Consider the following 19924-nt stretch of genomic DNA (forward strand, 5'->3'; position numbering starts at 1 on the left):
CTGGAAGGTCCAACTGCTGGTGGGTCAGTATCCTGGCAAAAACTACACCATGAAGACAAAAGTACACTTTAAGCAACTCTGTGAAAAGGTTATTGAAAAGCACAAGTCAGGTGATGGATACAAGAAAATTTCTAAGTCACTGAATATCTCTTGGAGTACAGCTAAGTCAATCATCCTGGAGCAGGCTGGTTTCAAAAACTGAGTGACTGTGCAAGAAGGGGACCAGTGAGGGAGACCACCAAGAGAACTATGACAACTCTGCAGGAGATACAAGCTTCAGTGGCTGAGATGGGAGAGACTGCGAATACAACAACTGTTGCCCGGGTGCTTCAACAGTCACAGCTTTATGGGAGAGTGGCAAGAGAAAGACTTGTTGGAGAAAAGCACATTAAATCTTGGCTCGAGTTTGCCAGAAGGCACATGGGAGACTCTGAAGTCAGTTGGAAGAAGGTAAGATTGAGCTTTTCGCCCATCAGACTAAATGCTATGTTTGGCATAAGCCAATCACTGCACATCATCAAAAACACACCATCCCTACCGTGAAGCATGGTGGTGGCCACATCATGCTGTGGGGATACTTCACTGCAGCAGACCCTGGAAGGCCTGTGAAGGTAGAGCGTACAATGGATGGAGCAAAATACAGGGAAATCCTGGAGGAAAAGCTGATGCAGTCTGCAAGAGAACTGTGACTTGGGAGAAGATTTGTTTTCCAGCAAGACAATGACCCCAAGTATAAAGCCAAAGTTACACAGGAATGGCTTAAAAACAACGGAGTGGCCAAGTCAGAGTCCAGACCTCAACCCAAATGAGAATTTATGGCTGGACTTGAAAAGGGTTGTTCACCCACGGTCCCCATACAATCTGACAGAGCTTGAGAACAGTGTTGTGCAGAAGAATGGGGAGAAATTGCAGTGTCCAGATGTGCAAAGCTGATAGAGACCTATCCACACAGACTCAAGGCTGTAATTGCTGCCAAAGGTACATCTACTAAATACTGACATGAAGGGGGTGAATACTTATGCAATCAATTATTTTTTGTTTTATATTTGTAATTAATTTAGATCACTTTGTAGACATCTGTTTTCACTTTGACACGAAAGTCTTTTCTGTTGACCCGTGTCAACAAAGCCAGATTAAATACACTGTGATTCAATGCTGTAAAACAATAAAACAAGTAAACTTCCGGGGGAGGAGGTGAGTACTTTTTATAGGCACCGTACTATAAATGCTCTGTGTTGTAAATTACAAAAACAGAATACAAAAAAAGAATAACAAGATAGTGTTCATGAACAATTCAGAAAGGGAAGAAGCTGTTGAGTCTGGGTCTTCAGGCTCGTGCTGATAGTTGTAGCGAGACGAAGACCTGTTCCGGATGGCAAGGAGCCTTAGTGATGGATGCCTCACTAGGAGACACAACCTCTTGAAGATGTTGTCAATGTGTTGGGTTGAAGATAGATCCTCTGATTTGTTGACACTCAGGAACTTGAAGCTGCTCACCTTTTCCACACTGACCCCAATGAGGACTGGTGTGCTTCTGACTTCTCATTTAATTTCATTGTGTTTTGAAAACTGAAATATGAATGCACTTTCCTCACTGCAAAAACAGCATATTCTCACTCACTTTCCTTGGAAAATGGACCTGATACATTTTAGCTCCACTACGTGGCAGCACATTCAACTTATCTGCCAACCTGTGGTCAAGTCCATATTCCGTAGTTTTAGTTATCGAACCATAAATGTTCAGTTAATGTCTTCCTAATTTTTCTTTTCTTTTTCCTTCCAGTGGAAGTGCAGTTAACCACTAGAGAAGTTGGATCCTGAGGTCACGTGACCTTCCGAAAGTTGATTTTGTTGTACCTTTGTTGCAGGTAAGAAGCATTCTCAGAAGGGAGCCCAGCGCCGCCCCGTACTGCCAGAGGATGGGGTCAGAGAGCAGAAGGTAGCCCAGAAAGAGCTCCAGAAACCCAGCTCCACTCGACGCAAGCTCTCCACAGACACAGCAGCCATGAGGTAAGGACGAAAGCCCTCATACACCAACCAGTCCTTCAGTCGCTTCCTTTTGTTGCTTTGGGTCATGGGTGGGTTCTACTGAGACTGAAGGAATCCGATTCTTTATAAAACCACACCCAGTGGAGAAAGGCAGGAGTGAAGAAAGGGGGATGGCGTGGTAGGGTAGGTCTGATGTTCCATTCAGGCCCAAGGTGAATGGTGACCCTTCTCTCCAATTTGCTGGCTATTAGGGTCTACGGTGGAATGGGTTTAGGCAGCTTCACCCCGTTCCTGACCCGGCTCTGTCTCACCCAGAGCATGTTCTCAGGTGTCACTGAGGTTGTGTGACCTAGAGGGAGTTTTGCTGTACACGAAGTGAGTCCGAGCTGTACCTTTGTATCTTACTGTCACATACACTCAGTGGCCACTTTATTAGGTATAGAGGTGTACATAATGAAATGGCCACAGGAGTAGAACCTGGTGTGGTCTTCTGCTGATGTTTTCCGTCCACTTCAAGGTTCAACATTGTGCATTCAGAGATGCTCTTCTGCACATCACTGTTGTAATGTGGTTATTTGAGTTGCTGTCACCCTCCTGTTAGCTTGAACCAGTCTAGCCACTCTCCTCTGACCTCTCATTAACAGAGGCATTTTTGTCTACAGAACTGTTGCTTACTAGATGTTTCTTTGTTTTTTATGCCATTCTCTGCAATCTCCAGAGACTGCTGTGTGTGAAAATCACAGGAGATCAGCAGTTCCTGAGATAGTCAAACCACCCCATCTGGCACCAACAGACCAGTCAAAGTCACTTAGAGCGCATTTTTCCCCATTCTGATGTATGGTCTGAACAACGACTGAACCTCTTGACCATGTCTGAATGCTTTTATGCAGTGAGTTGCTGCCACATGAATGGCTGATTAGATATTTGCATTAACAAGCAGGTGAACCGAATAAAGTGGCCACAACACCTGGCTACAGGAAAATGAATCTCAAGATAATATATGGTGACAGATACATACTCTGTCAATAAATTCATTTGGACTTTGACTTCATTTGCTGGTGCAAATAGACTCTCAGTTTTGTGTTCTGTTGCCATTTCCTTACTGATTACTCCCTCACCTGAACCACAGCTACCTCAGCTTTACTCTCTTCTGATTCCAGTCTTAGGCTAAACTGACTGCGATTCCCAGTTAACATTATTGTGAAGTATGTGGGTAGTCACTTTATTGAAGCACTAAAGCTGCAGTAATCTGCAGTCCAGTTCTTTAGAAATCCCAGTGATTTGGTGTCTGGCTCACCAAGTAATTTGCCCCACTCCTTTCCATTTATCAAAGCCCCAATTCCTGTACTCTCTACAACTGGTTCACTGGAACATTTATTTTAATGCTTATTAAAATCTAACGAAGTGATTTGAAAGCGGGTTAGAGTGTTACTCAAGCAAAATCCAATAGCCCATAAAACCAGGAAGTGTGGTATCACTGAAGTCCTGAATGTGTTAGACTATCGGGATAACTCCCCTCCGGAATATTGATCCCATTCTGTTGGTCTTGTAAAGTTCGGCTGTCCCTCAAACATGGTCCCAATTCCTCAAGGTTCTGGAGTGCTCAACCTGCAAGATCTCGGCTGCATTCTTTCACTCCTTTCTCCATGTACAGTCCGGTGCTGGCCAGTCTTTTGTCCTGTGCCCATTAAAAACAGGATTGAGACTGAGTTACAGCCATTTGCAAGAGTGAGGTTTCATTGAACCCTGAGTCCTGTGCATGAATGGATACCATACTCTCCCTGTTTCCAAGTCATTACCTTTCTCGGACGCTGCTAGGCAGAAGTGGAAATGTACTGAGTTGTGCCTGACACCGACACAGATCTGTCTGTTGTAGGAGCAATGGGACGGCACCCTGCCCACAGGCTTGTGCGGCTTTGCCCGTGCTGACTCTTCATCCCGAACCGGACGAGGCACAGATGCTCATCACATCTCTCACACCTCTTTTGATCAAGGTTACTCCTTCGGGCACTCCTCGGGCTCCAACGCTGCAGGAGTGCGCTGTTATTGTCCGACACTTGCACAACACCAGCAGCCTGCAGTCTCAGGAGGTAAGGATGCCGGAGCATTACGGAGGAGCTAGGGTTGGAAGCGGAGGTGGGAGGGAGCTGGGACTGGAGCTTGTTTTGCTGCGATTGATTCATTGCTTGGTATGTTCAGTTTTGTTCTGATCGGGTTGTGTGCAGTGGGTATGCTATTTTGGTGCCAGAAAGTAGGAACCCCAGCACATCCTTAGATATGTTAGTTGTTAGTGTAGCAATGCATTTCATTGTGTTTTGATGTACATGTGATAAATAAATCTGAATCTGAACCCTGAGTTTGTATTGTACCTCAGCAAAGTGCTGCTGATATCACCAACACAACATCTACTGGTAAATGAAATAATCTTTATTTTCTTCTCAGTCTCACAAAACAAGAGGGACACAGCGCACTCACTCTCTACACACGATGCCTTGGCTGCTGCTTGTTTGATCACACTTCCTCTCCAAGCTGAATCATAGAGCCAATCCACCTGACTTCAGGCTGGTGGGGTTTGCTCGGACACTGATTAATATTGCCAGATCAGCAAGGGCTCGTTGAGCCGGAAGGGCTGTTACAGTGCTGTATTTATAAATAAAATAACTTTTAAAAAATTATTCACTATCTACAAACATAACCCCCTTGCTTGGTATGTCTTACCTACATGTCGAGGGTTTATCTGTGTGGGTGTCACAAGACCAGTGTTTATTGGTAACCCCAATTGTCCTTAAAAGGAGATGCCAAGTTGCCTGTTGATCTGTGAAAGCTGCCAGTCACTGAGGCCACTCCCAGGAAAGGGTAGTGTCTTTTTGCGCTGGAGGGGAATCTGGGTCAGTATCTACTTGTTGCCATTGTCCCAGTGGTGGGGACCTGAGTTGAGATGCAAGTTGCTTCAATTCATTGGTGACTGGCACACCCTGTTGCAGGGGTTTGCAGCTGGTAGAAGGAGCCACGCTCAGTCTGGTGGTCCGTCAGATGGGCTGTTTTGTCCTGGATGTCAACGGGTGCTCTGAGGATCATTGGAGTTGCACTCCCTCCCCAACAAGGGAAGGGTACTGATGTGTTTTGTTGACGTGGAAAAACCTGGGGGCTTTGTGCTCAGTGGTGACTCTTTCACCCACACTACAGGCTGATGATGTGCAACAATCCTGCACTCCTTATCGTGTGAACATTGTCTGTGTCTTGGCAGGCATGTGTCCTTCATTGTCTTAGGGGTCATGAGTAGAGCTGAATCTTGTGTCAGTGTTTATTGTGAATACTTGGTGTCAGGAACATACGATATCAGCCAGTATGTGTCTCCTAGATCAGGGGTCCCCAACCTTTTTTGCACCGCAGACCGGTCTAATATTGACAATATTCTGGCAGACCGGCCGGCCGGGGCGGGGGTGGGGGGGAGCGTGTTCAAGTAGGGTTGAACTCACCTCAACCTGTCTTTTACAGTTAGGGTTGCCAACTTCCTCACTCCCAAATAAGGGACAAAAGTAGCAGTCAAATCCCGGGACACTTTACCCCAGGAAAGACTACCATGACCATGAAGCCTTGCGTGGGCACCTGTGTGTGCACGCGCATACGTGCCGATTTTTTACCCCACAAATCGGTTTTGCCCTCGTCTTCCTGACTATTCTGTACATACATTATTTCTACTTTATATAGGCTGTGTATTTATCATATCATTACTGCTTTCACTATATGTTAGTGTTACTTATTTTCAGTTTTATGTGCTATTTGGTATGATTTGTTATGTTATTTTTTGGGTCTGGGAACGCTCAAAACTTTTTTCCATATAAATTAATGGTAATTGCTTCTTCGCTTCACATCATTTCAGCTTATGAAAGGTTTCGTAGGAACGCTCTACCTTAGCAGGGGAAATACGGGACAAGGGCAGTCCCGTATGAGACAAACCAATTTAGCCCAATATATGGGATGTCCCGGCAAATACGCGACAGTTGGCAACCCTATGTTCAAGTCCAACAGTGCGTGACAGGGAATGAGGAAAAGGTGCAGCTAACTCGGTGGTTGGGGACTGCTGCTGTCCTAGATATGGCTTGACTGTGACTCCTAGTTAACATGACGATGAAGCATTGTGGCAGGCACCATAATGAATTAGCTGGTTCATAATTCCCTCTGGCTCTCTTCCTTACCTCCTCCATCCAGTACTTTGGAAGTGGTAACTCCAAACTTTGGGTTAAGTTCGGGCTACTGAATGTGTGTGGCAGCTTACTGGTAATTAAAGAGTTAATAAATGTGACTGAAAAAATCACTAAGAATGCCTCTTCTGAGGTAAATTGTGCTAAATTATCACCGCAAACAGTGGTGCCGAGACAAGTTTGGGGGAATAAGTCGAGATGGTGTGTTGCAGAATCATTGCAGTTGGAGCTCTGATGCCCATACAACTCGCCCAGGCGCGAGGTTCGATTGCTTTGGGTGCCAAGCTGCTTTGAGGAGTTTTAGAGCAGCTTTGGGCTGGAAAATGAATTCTCGGCCTGGAGCAAGTTACCGGGTGGCGTGGTCCAGGCCTGAGTCCTTCACAGTAGCTGGGTCCGAGCACGAGGTATGATTTGCTGTTTAGACAATTTAAACATCAGCCAGATCAGAAGCAAAAGCCGATTTTGCTTTCTGCCTGCGATATTCACTCCTCTCTCCAGGGTGGTGGAGCCTTTCGCTGTTCCATTGTTTGGTGAATTTAAATGCCGGCCCAGATAGACTGAAAAGACAGGGTGTCTGGATTTGGGGCGAGAACCAATTTCACTCACTCTCTGCAATGGTCACTCCTCTGTCCATGGCGCTGAAGCTATGATGACTACCCTCCCTCCCTGCCTCCCCCCGCCCCACCAGCTGCTGTGATTTGTGCCTGAAATGATGAACTGATGAGCAAGGATTTAGGCCTACTCCATGGTTCCGACCTGAAGACTAAATTTTTGATTGCCATGTTGTTACTCACCTCAATTATTTGCATGACTTGTGTTTCTTCCCCAATTCTCTTGCGCATTGGATGTTGCTCTTTTATTTATTTATTTTCTTTAATTGAGTTCTTTTGGGTTTCTTGCTTTGTGGCTACCAGTGAGCAAGCAAACCTCAAGGTTGTATAATTTACACATTCTTTGATAATCAGTGTACTTTGAATCTCTCTGATACCTTACCCTGGGACGTTCTTTGTAACTCTGAGCCAGAGGTCTTCTACAGGAGAGGTGGTGCACTGCAGCCTCTCAGAAATGCAGCATCCCTTCTGAAAGTATCACCAGCTGCTGCACCCACGTTAACTGAGATCCATTTATTTTAAAGAGGAGGTGATGGAGTACTTGGTGACACAGGACAAGATAGGACAAAGTCAGCATAGTTTCCTTCAGGGAAAATCCTGCCTGACGAACTTGTTGGAATTCTTTGAGGAGATTACAAGTAGGATAGATAAAGGGGATGCAGTGGATGTTGTATATTTGGACTTTCAGAAGGCCTTTGACAAAGTGCCACATATGAGGCTGCTTACCAAGTTAAGAGACCATGGTGTTACAGGAAAGTTACTAACATGGTTAGAGCATTGGCTGATTGGTAGGAGGCAGTGAGTGGGAATAAAAGGATCCTTCCTGGTTGGCTGCCTGTGACTAGTGGTGTTCCGCAGGGGTTGGTGTTGTGACCATTTCTTTTTATGCTGTATATAAATGATTTAGATGATGGAATAAATGGTTTTGTTGCCAAGTTTGCAGATGATACGAAGATTGGTGGAGAGGCAGGTAGTGTTGAGGAAACAGGTAGGATGCAGAAGGACTGAGACAAATAAGGAGAATGGCCAAGAAAGTGGCAAATGAAATACAATGTTGGAAAATGCATGGTCATGCACTTTGGTATTAGAAATAAATGTGCAGGCTATTTTGGAGAAAATCCAAAAATCTGAGACACAAAGGGACAGGAATCCTTGTGCAGAACACCTTAAAGGTTGACTTGCAGGTTGAGTTGGTGGTGAGGAAGGCAAATGCAAAGTTAACATTCATTTCAAGAGGTCCAGAATACAAGAGCAGGAATGTGATGCTGAGGCTTTATAAGGCACTTGTGTGGCCTCACCTTGAGTATTGTGAACAGTTTTGGGCTCCTCATCTAGGAAAAGATGTGCTGGCATTGGAGAGGGTCCAGAGGAGGTTCACAAGGATGATTCTGGGAACGAAAGGGTTATCATACGAGGAATATTTGATGGCTCTGGGTCTGTACTCACTGGAATTTGGAAGGATGAGTAGATGTGGAAAGGACGTTTCCCATGGTGGGGGAAGCCTAGGACAAGAGGGCACAGCCTCAGGATAGAGGGGCGTCCATTTAAAACAGAGATGCGGAGAAATTTCTTGAGCCAGAGGGTGATGAATTTGTGAAATTTATTACCACGGGCAGCAGAGGAGGCCAGGTCGTTGGGTGTATTTAAGGAAGATCCTGATAGGTTCTTGATTGGACACGGCATCAAAGGTTACAGGGAGAAGGCCGGAGAATGGGGTTGAGGAGGGGAAAAAAGAATCAGCCATGTTTGAATGGCTGGTTTGATGGGCCAAATGGCCTAATTCTGCCATATAAAATAGAAACTATCCAATTAAAATGGGTTAGATAGTGGGTCTTTGCGGCTTTGTTATTTCTGAATAGCAGGTGTTCACATCGCCTCACTAACCCATTTCCAATATCGAAAAGTGACGTTAGGCCCTACCCACTGGGTTACAAGTGCTGTCCACTGGAAGACACGAGTTGTGAATGAATAAGCACAAGGCGGCCTTTCACACTGTACTGCAGTGATTGTATGACAGGTATCCTCTGGTCTCTTGTAGCTCCTACGTCTGAAGACGAGTTTAAAGGATATGTTATGCTCCAACAAATGGACTCTGGATGCCTACCTCCTCGCAAAGGCCTACCTAGCTGAGCTGAGTCAGTGAGTGTTTATCGCGTCTCACGGGAAGTTTTCTGATTATTCTTAGTCTGAGAAGGGCTGAAGGAAACAACATCAATCAATGTACAGTCTATGTTCCACACACGACATGCTGCAGGAACCCAGCAGGCCAGGCAGCATCCATGGAAAAGAGTACCGTTGACGTTTCGGGCCAGGATTGGGAAAAAGCTGACAAAGTAGAAAGACATTGTTTAAATAGTTGAAACGGTGCGGGAGAGGGGTCGATAGGGAAAGGGAACATCACTGACAGAGTTTCCATAGTGATTCCAATGTTTACAGAACTGCCTGGTTGCCAGCATACCAGCAGAGCAGCAATGGCGTGGATTTCTGGGGAAAATGAGGAAGGTATTCCACAAATGAAGACGTACTCAAATGGTAAAATAGTGCATCCAGGGCTGACAAGGGAAGTCAAAGCTACTGTAAAAGCAAACAAAGGGCATACAACAAAGCAAAAATGAGTGGAAAGATAAGGGATTGGGAAGTTATTAAACACCTATAGAGAGCAACTAAAAAGATCATTAGAAGGAAAAAGATGAAATATGAAAGCAAGCTAGCAAATAATATCAAACTGGATAGAAAAAGTTTTTTCAAGTTTGTTAAAAATAAGAGAAATGAGAGTGGATATAGGACTGCTAGAAAATCAAGCAGAAATAATAACGGGGACAAGGAGATGGCTGATGAATTAAATGAGTATTTTGCATCAGTCTTCACAGTGGACGACACTAGCAGTGTGTCAGATGTTGTAGTGTGTGAAGGAAGAGAAGTGGGTGCAGTTACTGTTACAAGGGAGAAGGTGCTCAAAAAGCTGGAAGACCTAAAGGTACATAAGTCACCCGGACCAGATGAACTGCACCCTAGGGTTCTGAAAGAGGCAGCGTTAGAGATTGTGGTGGCGTTAGAAATGATCTGTCAAAAATCGTTGGACTCTGGCATGGTGCCAGAGGACTGGAAAATTGCAAATGTTACTGCACTCTTTAAGAAAGGAGGAAGATATCAGAAAGGAAATTATAGACCAGTTAGCCTGACCTCAGTGGTTGGGAAGATGTTAGAATCAATTGTTAAGGATGAGTTTATGGAGTACTTGGTGACACAGGACAAGATAGTACAAAGTCAGCATGGTTTCCTTCAGAGAAAATCTTGCCTGACGAACCTACTGGAATTTTTTGAAAAGATTACAAGTAGGATAGATAAAGGGGAGGCAGGGAAATAAATGTGCAGGCTATTTTGGAGAAAATCCAAAAATCTGAGATGCAAAGTGACTTGGAAGTCCTTGTGCAGAACACCCTAAAGGTTAACTTGCAGGTCAAGTCAGTGGTGAGGAAGGCAAAGGCTTCATTTCAAGAGGTCCCGAATACAAGAGCAGGGATGTGATGCTGAGGCTTTATAAGGCACTTGTGTGGCCTCACCTTGAGTATTGTGAACAGTTTTGGGCCCCTCATCTTAGGAAAGATGTGCTGTCATTGGAGAGGGTCCAGAGGAGGTTAGAAAGGATGAATCCAGGACTGAAAGGGTTATCATACAAGGAACATTTAGAACATAGAACATAGAATAGTACAGCACAGTACAGGCCCTTCAGCCCACAATGTTGTGCTGACCCTCAAACCCTGCCTCCCATATAAGCCCCCACCTTAGATTCCTCCATATACCTGTCTAGTAGTCTCTTAAACTTCACTAGTGTATCTGCCTCCACCACTGACTCAGGTAGTGCATTCCACGCACCAACCACTCTCTGAGTAAAAAAACCTTCCTCTAATATCCCCCTTGAATTTCCCATCCCTTACCTTAAAGCCATGTCCCCTTGTATTGAGCAGTGGTGCCCTGGGGAAGAGGCACTGGCTATCCACTCTATCTATTCCTGTTATTATCTTGCACACCTCTATCATGTCTCCTCTCATCCTCCTTCTCTCCAAAGAGTAAAGCCCTAGCTCCCTTAATCTCTGATCATAATGCATACTCTCTAAACCAGGCAGCATCCTGGTAGATCTCCTCTGTACCCTTTCCAATGCTTCCACATCCTTCCTACAGTGAGGCAACCAGAACTGGACACAGTACTCTAAGTGTGACCTAACCAGAGTTTTATAGAGCTGCATCATTACATCGCGACTCTTAAACTCTATCCCTCGACTTATGAAAGCTAACACCCCATAAGCTTTCTTAACTACCCTATCCACCTGTGAGGCAACTTTCAGGGATCTGTGGACATGTACCCCGAGATCCCTCTGCTCCTCCACACTACCAAGTATCCTGCCATTTACTTTGTACTCTGCCTTGGAGTTTGTCCTTCCAAAGTGTACCACCTCACACTTCTCCAGGTTGAACTCTATCTGTCACTTCTCAGCCCACTTCTGCATCCTATCAATGTCTCTCTGCAATCTTTGACAATCCTCTACAATACCTACAAAACCACCAAACTTTGTGTCGTCTGCAAACTTGATAACCCACCCTTCTACCCCAACATCCAGGTTGTTAATAAAAACCACGAAAGTAGAGGTCCCAGAACAGATCCTTGTGGGACACCACAAGTCACAATCCTCCAATCTGAATGTACTCCCTCCACCACCACCCTCTGCCTTCTGCAGGCAAGCCAATTCTGAATCCACCTGGCCAAACTAAGTTTTCTAATTTCTACCTCAGCACCGAGGTTTACCTGTGTAACTCCGTCTCTCCGTGCTAAGAAGATTTTTGTCAGCCGCTTTCCTTTCTACGCTCCATGTCAAGATAAGTTCTGCCTGGCTCCTTCTTTCCCGCACTCCCTCCTGTTTGCCGTTCAACGCTCACGCCCGCGTAAGCATCCTAACTCAATCTCCGTGCCTGTGTCCTGCGTTTGGGTTCGCCTCGTTCGTTGCAACACCTTTAGCTAAAGAAATTCCTCCGCATCTGCTTGAAAGGACGCCCCTCTATCCTAAGGCTATGCTCTCTTGTCCTAGACTCTCCCATCCTTTCCACATCTACTCTGATTAGACCTTTCAACATTCGAAAGGTTTCAATATGATCCCCCTCATCCTTATGAATTCCAGCGAGTACAGACCCAGAGCCATTAAAAAATTGGAAAATTAAAATTTAAAAGATGGTTGATGTTCTGGAGCATGCTGATATTAAGGGGGAGGAGGTGTTGGAGTTGTTAAAATACATTAGGACAGATAGGTCCCCGGGGCCTGACGGAATATTCCCCAGGCTGCTCCACGAGGCGAGAGAAGAGATTGCTGAGCCTCTGGCTAGGATCTTTATGTCCTCGTTGTCCACGGGAATGGTACCGGAGGATTGGAGGGAGGCAAATGTTGTTCCCTTGTTCAAAAAAGGTAGTAGGGATAGTCCGGGTAATTATAGACCAGTGAGCCTTACGTCTGTGGTGGGAAAGCTGTTGGAAAAGATTCTTAGAGATAGGATCTATAGGCATTTAGAGAATCATGGTCTGATCAGGGACAGTCAGCATGGCTTTGTGAAGGGCAGATCGTGTCTAACAAGCCTGATAGAGTTCTTTGAGGAGGTGACCAGGCATATAGATGAGGGTAGTGCAGTGGATGTGATCTATATGGATTTTAGTAAGGCATTTGACAAGGTTCCACACGGTAGGCTTATTCAGAAAGTTAAGGTGGGGGGTTATATGGGAGGCAGGGTTTGAGAGTCAGCACAACATTGTGGGCCGAAGGGCCTGTACTGTGCTGTACTGTTCTATGTTCTATGTTATCTTGACATGGAGACCCTGAGTTTCACAGGTAAACCTTGGAACTGGAGTAGAACTTAGAAAACTTATCCTGACACGGAGAGACTGAGTTTCACAGGTAAATCTCGGTACTGAGGCAAGACATAGGACACAAATCCTAAGCGGCCGGGAAACATTAATTACCACACTGGTAAAACCAATGATCTGGCAACTAGTGGGTGCAAAGCCGGGGTTCTTATGCTGCAGGTCTTGATGAAAACCAGGTGTGTCGCCATCAAAGGAAATTAGGAGAAAATGGGGAGTTAACGGTCGGGACCGTGACAAAAGGATGGTGAATTTGTGGAATTCGTTACCACGTGCAGCTGTGGAGGCCAGGTCGTTGGGTGTATTGAAGGCAGAGATTGATAGGTTCTTGATTGGACATGGCATCAAAGGTTATGGGGAGAAGGCCGGGAACTGGGGTTGAAGAGGAGAAGGAAAAACGATCAGCCATGATTGAACGGCAGATCAGACTCAATGGGCCAGAGGGCCTAATTCTGTTCCTATGTCTTATGGTCTTTTGGTCCTACAAGGTGTTAAATACAGTTCTTGAAACCAGGAGAAAGCTGAAAGTCTGTGACACTACTTCAGCTTTTCTTTCTCCACAGATGCTGCTGATCAGCTAGATATTTCCAACATTCCTCTTCTGCTTTCACATCTCAGCAATAGCTCTGGCATTTATCCTACAGTTTTCCCTCACTAATCCATCAGGTAGCTGACTAGAAGCAAGCTCTCTTTGTGATTTCTTATCATAAATCCTTCTTTAGTCCAGACCATCATTCCTACCTCCACATGCTTTCCCTCTGCTACTTAAAAATAGCTTTTGTTTTGATGAAAGTCCTAGACCTGAGCCGTAGGCTCTTTCTCTCTCTCCACAGATGCTGCCTGACCCGCTGAGTGTTTCCAGCAGTGCCTGTTTTGATCCCAGTTGGTAGTGTCACATGATGTGTACGCCAAAAAAATGCTCTCCTGCCCTCCAGTGAGGGGTTGCTGGTGTGCAGTGCTGTTGAGATGTGTGCAATGTTCCAAGGCACAGTTTAACTTTGTGAATTTTCCCCTCCCAGGGAACAGGAAATTGTACAATTGCCCCAAGTGCCTTTGAAAGGGCCGGCGATAAAACTGTAAGTTCACTACAGGTTGGACATATCTGCTATCCTCGACAGAACAGTGGCGTCCAACTGGGAAAGCTGTTTGGGTAGAGCTAAGGAAGATTGGGGATGTCTCTTGACTCTTGGGTTGACTGCTGTTTCGCCCACCTTGTCCATGCTGGCCCTGATCTCTGTCTACACTAATCCTAACCCCTCTGAATTTCCTATTCAAGTAGCAGTCCTAATGTTGTCAATATATCTGTCACCACCTTGTTCCAAATACTCACCACCTGACCTAAAAAACCTGCCCCTCAGATCTTCTTTCAATGTATGCTCCTCACCTCACCTCTCGTTCCAAACCTATTGCCTTAAAGGGAAGGAATCTCTACCCACTGAAAAAGATTCTATCGGTCAGAATAAATTATGCCCTTTATAATTTTATCAGCTTCTGTCGGTCACCCCTCAGCTTCATACATTCCACTAAGAATACCAATCCAGTCTCTTTCTATTGCAGGAAACATCCTGATGAATCACTTCCACATTCTCTCTGTTGCTGCCACATTCTTAGACCATAGGACATAGGAGCAGAATGAGGCCATTACCATCGAGTACCACTCCGCCATGGCTGTACCCGGACTGATCAGGAAATGATCAACTTCTGCCGAAGGACTTGGCCTCTCAGAAAGGAAGTGTTGTCATTGGAGAGGGTCCAGAGGAGGTTCACGAGGATGATTCCGGGAACCTATGAGAAGCATTCAGCACCCTTGGGCCTGTACTCACTGGAATTTAGGAGAATGGGGAGGTTGTGGGATTTCATTGAAACCTGCTGAATGTTGAGAGGACTAGATAGGGTGGCTGTACAGAGTTTGTTTCCTGTGGTGGGGGTATCCAGAACTCGAGGGAACAGCCTCAGAATTGAGGAGTGACCTTTCAGAACGGAGGTAAGGAGGAATTTTTTCAGCCAGAGAGTGGTGAATCTGTGGAATGCTCTTCCACAGACTGCAGCGGAGGCCAAGTCCGTGGGCATATTGAAGACAGAAGTTGATCATTTCCTGACCAGTTGAGTGGGATCCAGGATCAGCCATGATAGAATGGCACAGCAGACTCAATGGGCTGAATGGCCTCATTCTGTTTCTATGTGTTATGGTCTAACAAAATAGAGCTAAGATTACAGAATGCATTTAGGATCATCTTCTACACTGATGCTTGAAATAGGAAATAGAAATAACTTCTGTCACAGGGGCCAATCTTCAGAATTCTCTGCCCCAGTGGTGGTGGTGACCAGATTATTGGATGTTTTTATGGTGGAGGTAGATAAATATTTCAAAGATTGAGGATTTGAGGGATGTGGGGAATTGAGGCCAGCATAAACCAACCATGGCTTGAGGGGCTGAGTGGCTACACCTGTCTAAAAACTAACTGGACACGGCCTATTATAGATCTGGTAACTTAAAGTCAGCAGGATAAATTAATTAAGAAACTTAATGCTTTTGGAATAATTCCACAGATTGGGAATTAACAAATGATTCATTGGCCTTGGACAAAGTCTGCTGAAGGTCCCGAGCACTGGGATTGGAACACCTCCCTCACAGCCCCTTGGCTAACAAGCCGTAGTGCAGGGACTGACAGAGCCTTCACAGTCTGGGCTGCTACATCAGTGTCAGCCAATAGTTTATCTTCTCCGCATTACATATAATCATGCTTTGCACTGATGTGTGAGATTTGCGAGGCTCTACTTCCCTCCACGAGAGGGAGCACCTGCTATTCCTGGAGCTACTTCCTTTCACTGTTGAATTGTGAATGAAAAGGAAGTTGTTGGAATTTGTATAGGGGGCAAAGCAAGAGAGTGTAGGATACTGACACATGGTGGATATAGTAATTGAGATCAGGAAAAGCTGCCCTCGTGTAGTGCATGAGATCAAGGTGCTAAGACTGTCACGTTGGAAGGATGTGACAGGATAATGATTCACAAAGCAAGACTTCAAAAGGAGCTGAGGTGTCTGTGTTCAGTCTGGTACACCGTGGACGGGGGCACGTCCCGGTACACCGTGGACGGGGGCACGTCCCGCTACACCGTGGACGGGGGCACGTCCCGCTACACCGTGGACGGGGGCACGTCCCGCTACACCGTGGACGGGGGCATGTTCTGGAAGAGCTGAGAAGTTGCTACTCCTGAGCTCCTTGTTAAGTGTGCACTGGTTTCACCCAGTTTCACCCAGTTTCACATCTCCTCACTTTGCAGGCATGAAGCCACGGTGACCAAAGCAGACAGAGTCATTCTCCCTGCCCTGAAACAGACGGTGGGGACTCAAGCCGCAGAGCGACAGCGGCGACTGCGGGCTGTGCGGAAGAGCCATTACCGCAAAGTCCTTCTGTAGAACTGGCGCTCACAAAGGAATATGTGCTCACTGGATTTATATCTGTTGAAAACTCAGAGCACGGCCAATGCTCTGTCAGTGGATTGGCTGTGTGGGTTTATTCCATAGGGATTCTGCTTTACTATGCATTAAAACATTTCTTAAACGACATCCGCATCCCACCTTCTGTGTGTTAGTGCTGACCAGGAGCATACAGCCACATCAAATCCCATCTCAGCCTACCCCCAAAGGCTTCCTTCGGAGAAGGAAGTCTGAGAATCGGAGCGGGAGTGCGGCGGAAGCCATTTTGATTTTTTCTTCTTCTCATCGGAGTTAAGAGAGGCAGGACTGCGCAGGCGTGTGACGTCGGGTAGTGAAACGCGGAAGATTTAAAAGGAACACAGCCGTATAAAGCGGGCAGCGTCGCTTTGCGGGCAGCAGAGTGAGCCGGAAGCAGAGTGAAGGCTTAAGAGCTTTGGCTCAACGGGCTTAGGTGGAAATGGGCGAGGCGAAGAAGGTTTGGTATTCATTTTCTCCTCTTATTTGAGGAGAGGGGGCAGTATGAGTGTGAGAGCTGCTTGTTGTTCTCGGTATCGGATGTGGGAGGTCCTGGAGTCTCCCAGTCTCCCGGACGTCTACATCTGCGCCAGGTGCGCCGAGCTGCAGCTCCTAAGGGACCGCGTTAGGGAACTGGAGCCGCAGCTCGATGACCTTCGTCTGGTCAGGGAGAGTGAGGAGTTGATAGAGAGGAGTTACAGGGAGGTGGTCACACCGGGGCCACGGGAGGCAGACAAGTGGGTCACGGTTAGGAGGGGGAAGGGGAAGGGTCAGGTACTAGAGAGTTGCCCAGTGGCTGTGCCCCTTGACAATAAGTACTCCTGTTTGAGTACTGTTGTGGGCGGACAGCTTACCTGGGGGAAGCAACAGTGGCCGTGCCTCTGGCACAGAGTCTGGCCCTGTAGCTCAGAAGGGTAGGGAAAGGAAGAGGAGGGCAGTAGTAATAGGGGAGTCGATAGTTAGGGGGTTAGAGGCGATTCTGTGGACGCAGTCAGGAGACCCGGATGATAGTTTCCCTCCCTGGTGCCAAGGTCCGGGATATTTCTGATCGCGTTCAAGATATCCTGAAGTGGGGGGGTGAGGAGTCAGAGGTCATGGTACATATAGGTACCAATGAGATAGGTTGGAAAAGGGGAGAGGTCCTGAAAGAAGAATATAGGGAGTTAGGAAGGGAGTTGAGAAGAAGGACTGCAAAGGTAGTAATCTCAGGATTACTGCCTGTGCCACGCGACAATGAGAGCAGGAATAGAGTGAGGTGGAGGATAAATGTGTGGCTGAGGGATTGGAGCAGGGGGCAGGGATTCAAGTTTCTGGATCATTGGGACCTCTTCTGGCGCAGGTGTGACCTGTACAAAAAGGACGGGTTGCACTTGAATCCTAGGGGGACCAATATCCTGGTGGGGAGATTTGCGAGGGCTACTGGGGAGACTTTAAACTAGAATGGTTGGGGGGTGGGAATCAAATTGAAGAGACTAGGAGAGAGGAGGTTAGTTCACAAATAGAGAAAGCTAGTCGACAGTGTGTGAGGGAGGATAGGCTGGGGACAGAGATCAGGAGCACTCAGACCGAAGATGTAGGGGACAAGGAAGAAAAAGATAACAAAGTTGTTTGCACCATTAGGGATAAACAGAGAGTAAGAGGTGGAGAGTTTCTTAAATGTATCTATTTTAATGCTAAGAGCATTGTAAGAAAGGTGGATGAGCTTAGAGCATGGATTGATATCTGGAAATATGATGTTGTAGCTATTAGTGAAACGTGGCTGCAGGAGGGGTGTGATTGGCAACTAAATATTCCTGGATTTCGTTGCTTCAGGTGTGATAGAATCGGAGGGGCAAGAGGGGGAGGTGTTGCATTGCTTGTCAGAGAAAATATTACCGCGGTGCTTTGGCAGGATAGATTAGAGGGCTTGTCTAGGGAGGCTATTTGGGTGGAATTGAGGAATAGGAAAGGTGTAGTGATGCTTATAGGGGTCTATTATAGACCACCTAGTGGGGAGCAAGAACTGGAGGAGCAAATTTGTAAGGAGATAGCAGATATTTGTAGTAAGCACAATGTTGTGATTGTGGGAGATTTTAATTTTCCACACCTAGACCAGGAAGCCCATACTGTAAAAAGGCTGGATGGTTTGCAGTTTGTCAAATGTGTGCAAGATAGTTTTTTTGGAGCAATACATAGAGGTACCAACTAGAGAAGGGGTGTTGGATCTCCTGTTAGGGAATGAGACAGGGCAGGTGACGGAGGTATGTGTTGGGGAGCACTTCGGGTCCAGTGATCACAATACCAGTAGTTTCAGTATAATTATGGAGAAGGATAGGACTGGACCCAGGGTTGAGATTTTTGATTGGAGAAAGGCTAACTTTGAGGAGATGCGAAAGGATTTACAAGGAGTGGATTGGAACAATTTGTTTTATGGGAAGGATGTATTGGGAAATGGAGGTTATTTAAAGGTGAAATTTTGAGGGTACAGAATCTTTATGTTCCTGTTAGGAAAGGTTAGAAGCTTGAGAGAGCCATGGTTTTCAAGGGATATTGGAACCTTGGTTCAGAAAAAGAGAGAGATCTACAATAAATCTAGGCAGTTTGGAGTAAATGAGGTGCTCGAGGAATATAAAGAATGTAAAAAAAATCTTAAGAAAGAAATTAGAAAAGCTAAAAGAAGATATGTGGTTGCTTTGGCAAGTAAGGTGAAAATAAATCCAAAGGGTTTCTACAGTTATATTAATAGCAAAAGGATAGTGAGGGATAAAATTGGTCCCTTAGAGAATCAGAGTGGACGGATATGTGCGGAGCCAAAAGAATGGGGGATATTTTGAACAATTTCTTTTTTTTGGTATTCACTAAGGAGAAGGATATTGAATTGTGTGAGGTAAGGGAAACAAGAAAGGTAGTTATGGAAACTATGATGATTAAAGAAGAGGAAGTACTGGCGCTTTTAAGGAATAGAGAAGTGGATAAGTCTCCGGTTCCTGACAGGATATTCCCTAGGACTTTGAGGGAAGTTAGTGTGGAAATAGCAGGGGCTCTGACAGAAATATTTCAAATGTCATTAGAAACAGGGAGGATTGGCATATTGCTCATGTTGTTCCATTGTTTAAAAAGGGTTCTAAGAGTAAACCTAGCAATTATAGGCCTGTGAGGTTGACGTCAGTGGTGGGTAAATTGATGGAAAGTATTCTTAGAGATGGTATATATAATTATCTGGATAGACAGGGTCTGATTAGGAACAGTCAACATGGATTTGTGCGTGGAAGGTCATGTTTGACAAATCTTATTGAATTTTTTGATGAGGTTACTAGGAAAGTTGACGAGGGTAAAGCGGTGGATGTTGTCTATGTGGACTTCAGCAAGGCCTTTGACAAGATTCCACACGGAAGGTTGGTTAGGAAGGTTCAATTGTTAGATATTAATATTGAAGTAGTAAAATAGATTCAATAGTGGCTGGATGGGAGACTCCAGAGAGTAGTGGTGGATAACTGTCAGATTGGAGGCCGGTGTCTACTGGTGTGCCTCAGGGATCTGTACTGGGTCCAATGTTGTTTGTCATATATATTAATGATCTGGATGATGGTGTGGTAAATTGGATTAGTAAGTATGCAATGATACTAAGATAGGTGGAGTTGTGGATAATGAAGTAGGTTTTCAAAGCTTGCAGAGAGATTTAGGCCTGTTTGAAGAGTGGGCTGAAAGATGGCAGATGGAGTTTAATGCTGATAAATGTGAGGTGCTACATTTTGGTTGGACTAATCAAAATAGGACA

At 45.7% G+C, this 19924-nt stretch overlaps 1 protein-coding gene across 5 annotated transcripts in view; it reads left to right on the top strand.

Moving 5' to 3' along the window:
* Window positions 1-16267, top strand: part of LOC134336968 (coiled-coil domain-containing protein 74A-like) — a 79889-nt gene extending 63622 nt beyond the window's left edge. For 2 of the 5 annotated variants that reach the window (XM_063031700.1, XM_063031703.1), the window contains 4 exons: window positions 1869-2010; window positions 3851-4079; window positions 8844-8944; window positions 15996-16267. In XM_063031700.1, the coding sequence (XP_062887770.1) occupies window positions 1869-2010; window positions 3851-4079; window positions 8844-8944; window positions 15996-16131 (608 nt within the window). In that variant the 3' untranslated portion in view covers window positions 16132-16267. The remainder of the gene's footprint in view (window positions 1-1868; window positions 2011-3850; window positions 4080-8843; window positions 8945-15995) is intronic. The other 3 variants (XM_063031701.1, XM_063031705.1, XM_063031704.1) reach the window with 3 other exon arrangements.
* The last annotated feature ends 3657 nt before the right edge of the window (window positions 16268-19924 follow it).

This window comes from Mobula hypostoma, chromosome 23, assembly GCF_963921235.1.
Source record: "Mobula hypostoma chromosome 23, sMobHyp1.1, whole genome shotgun sequence".
NCBI lineage: Eukaryota > Metazoa > Chordata > Chondrichthyes > Myliobatiformes > Myliobatidae > Mobula > Mobula hypostoma.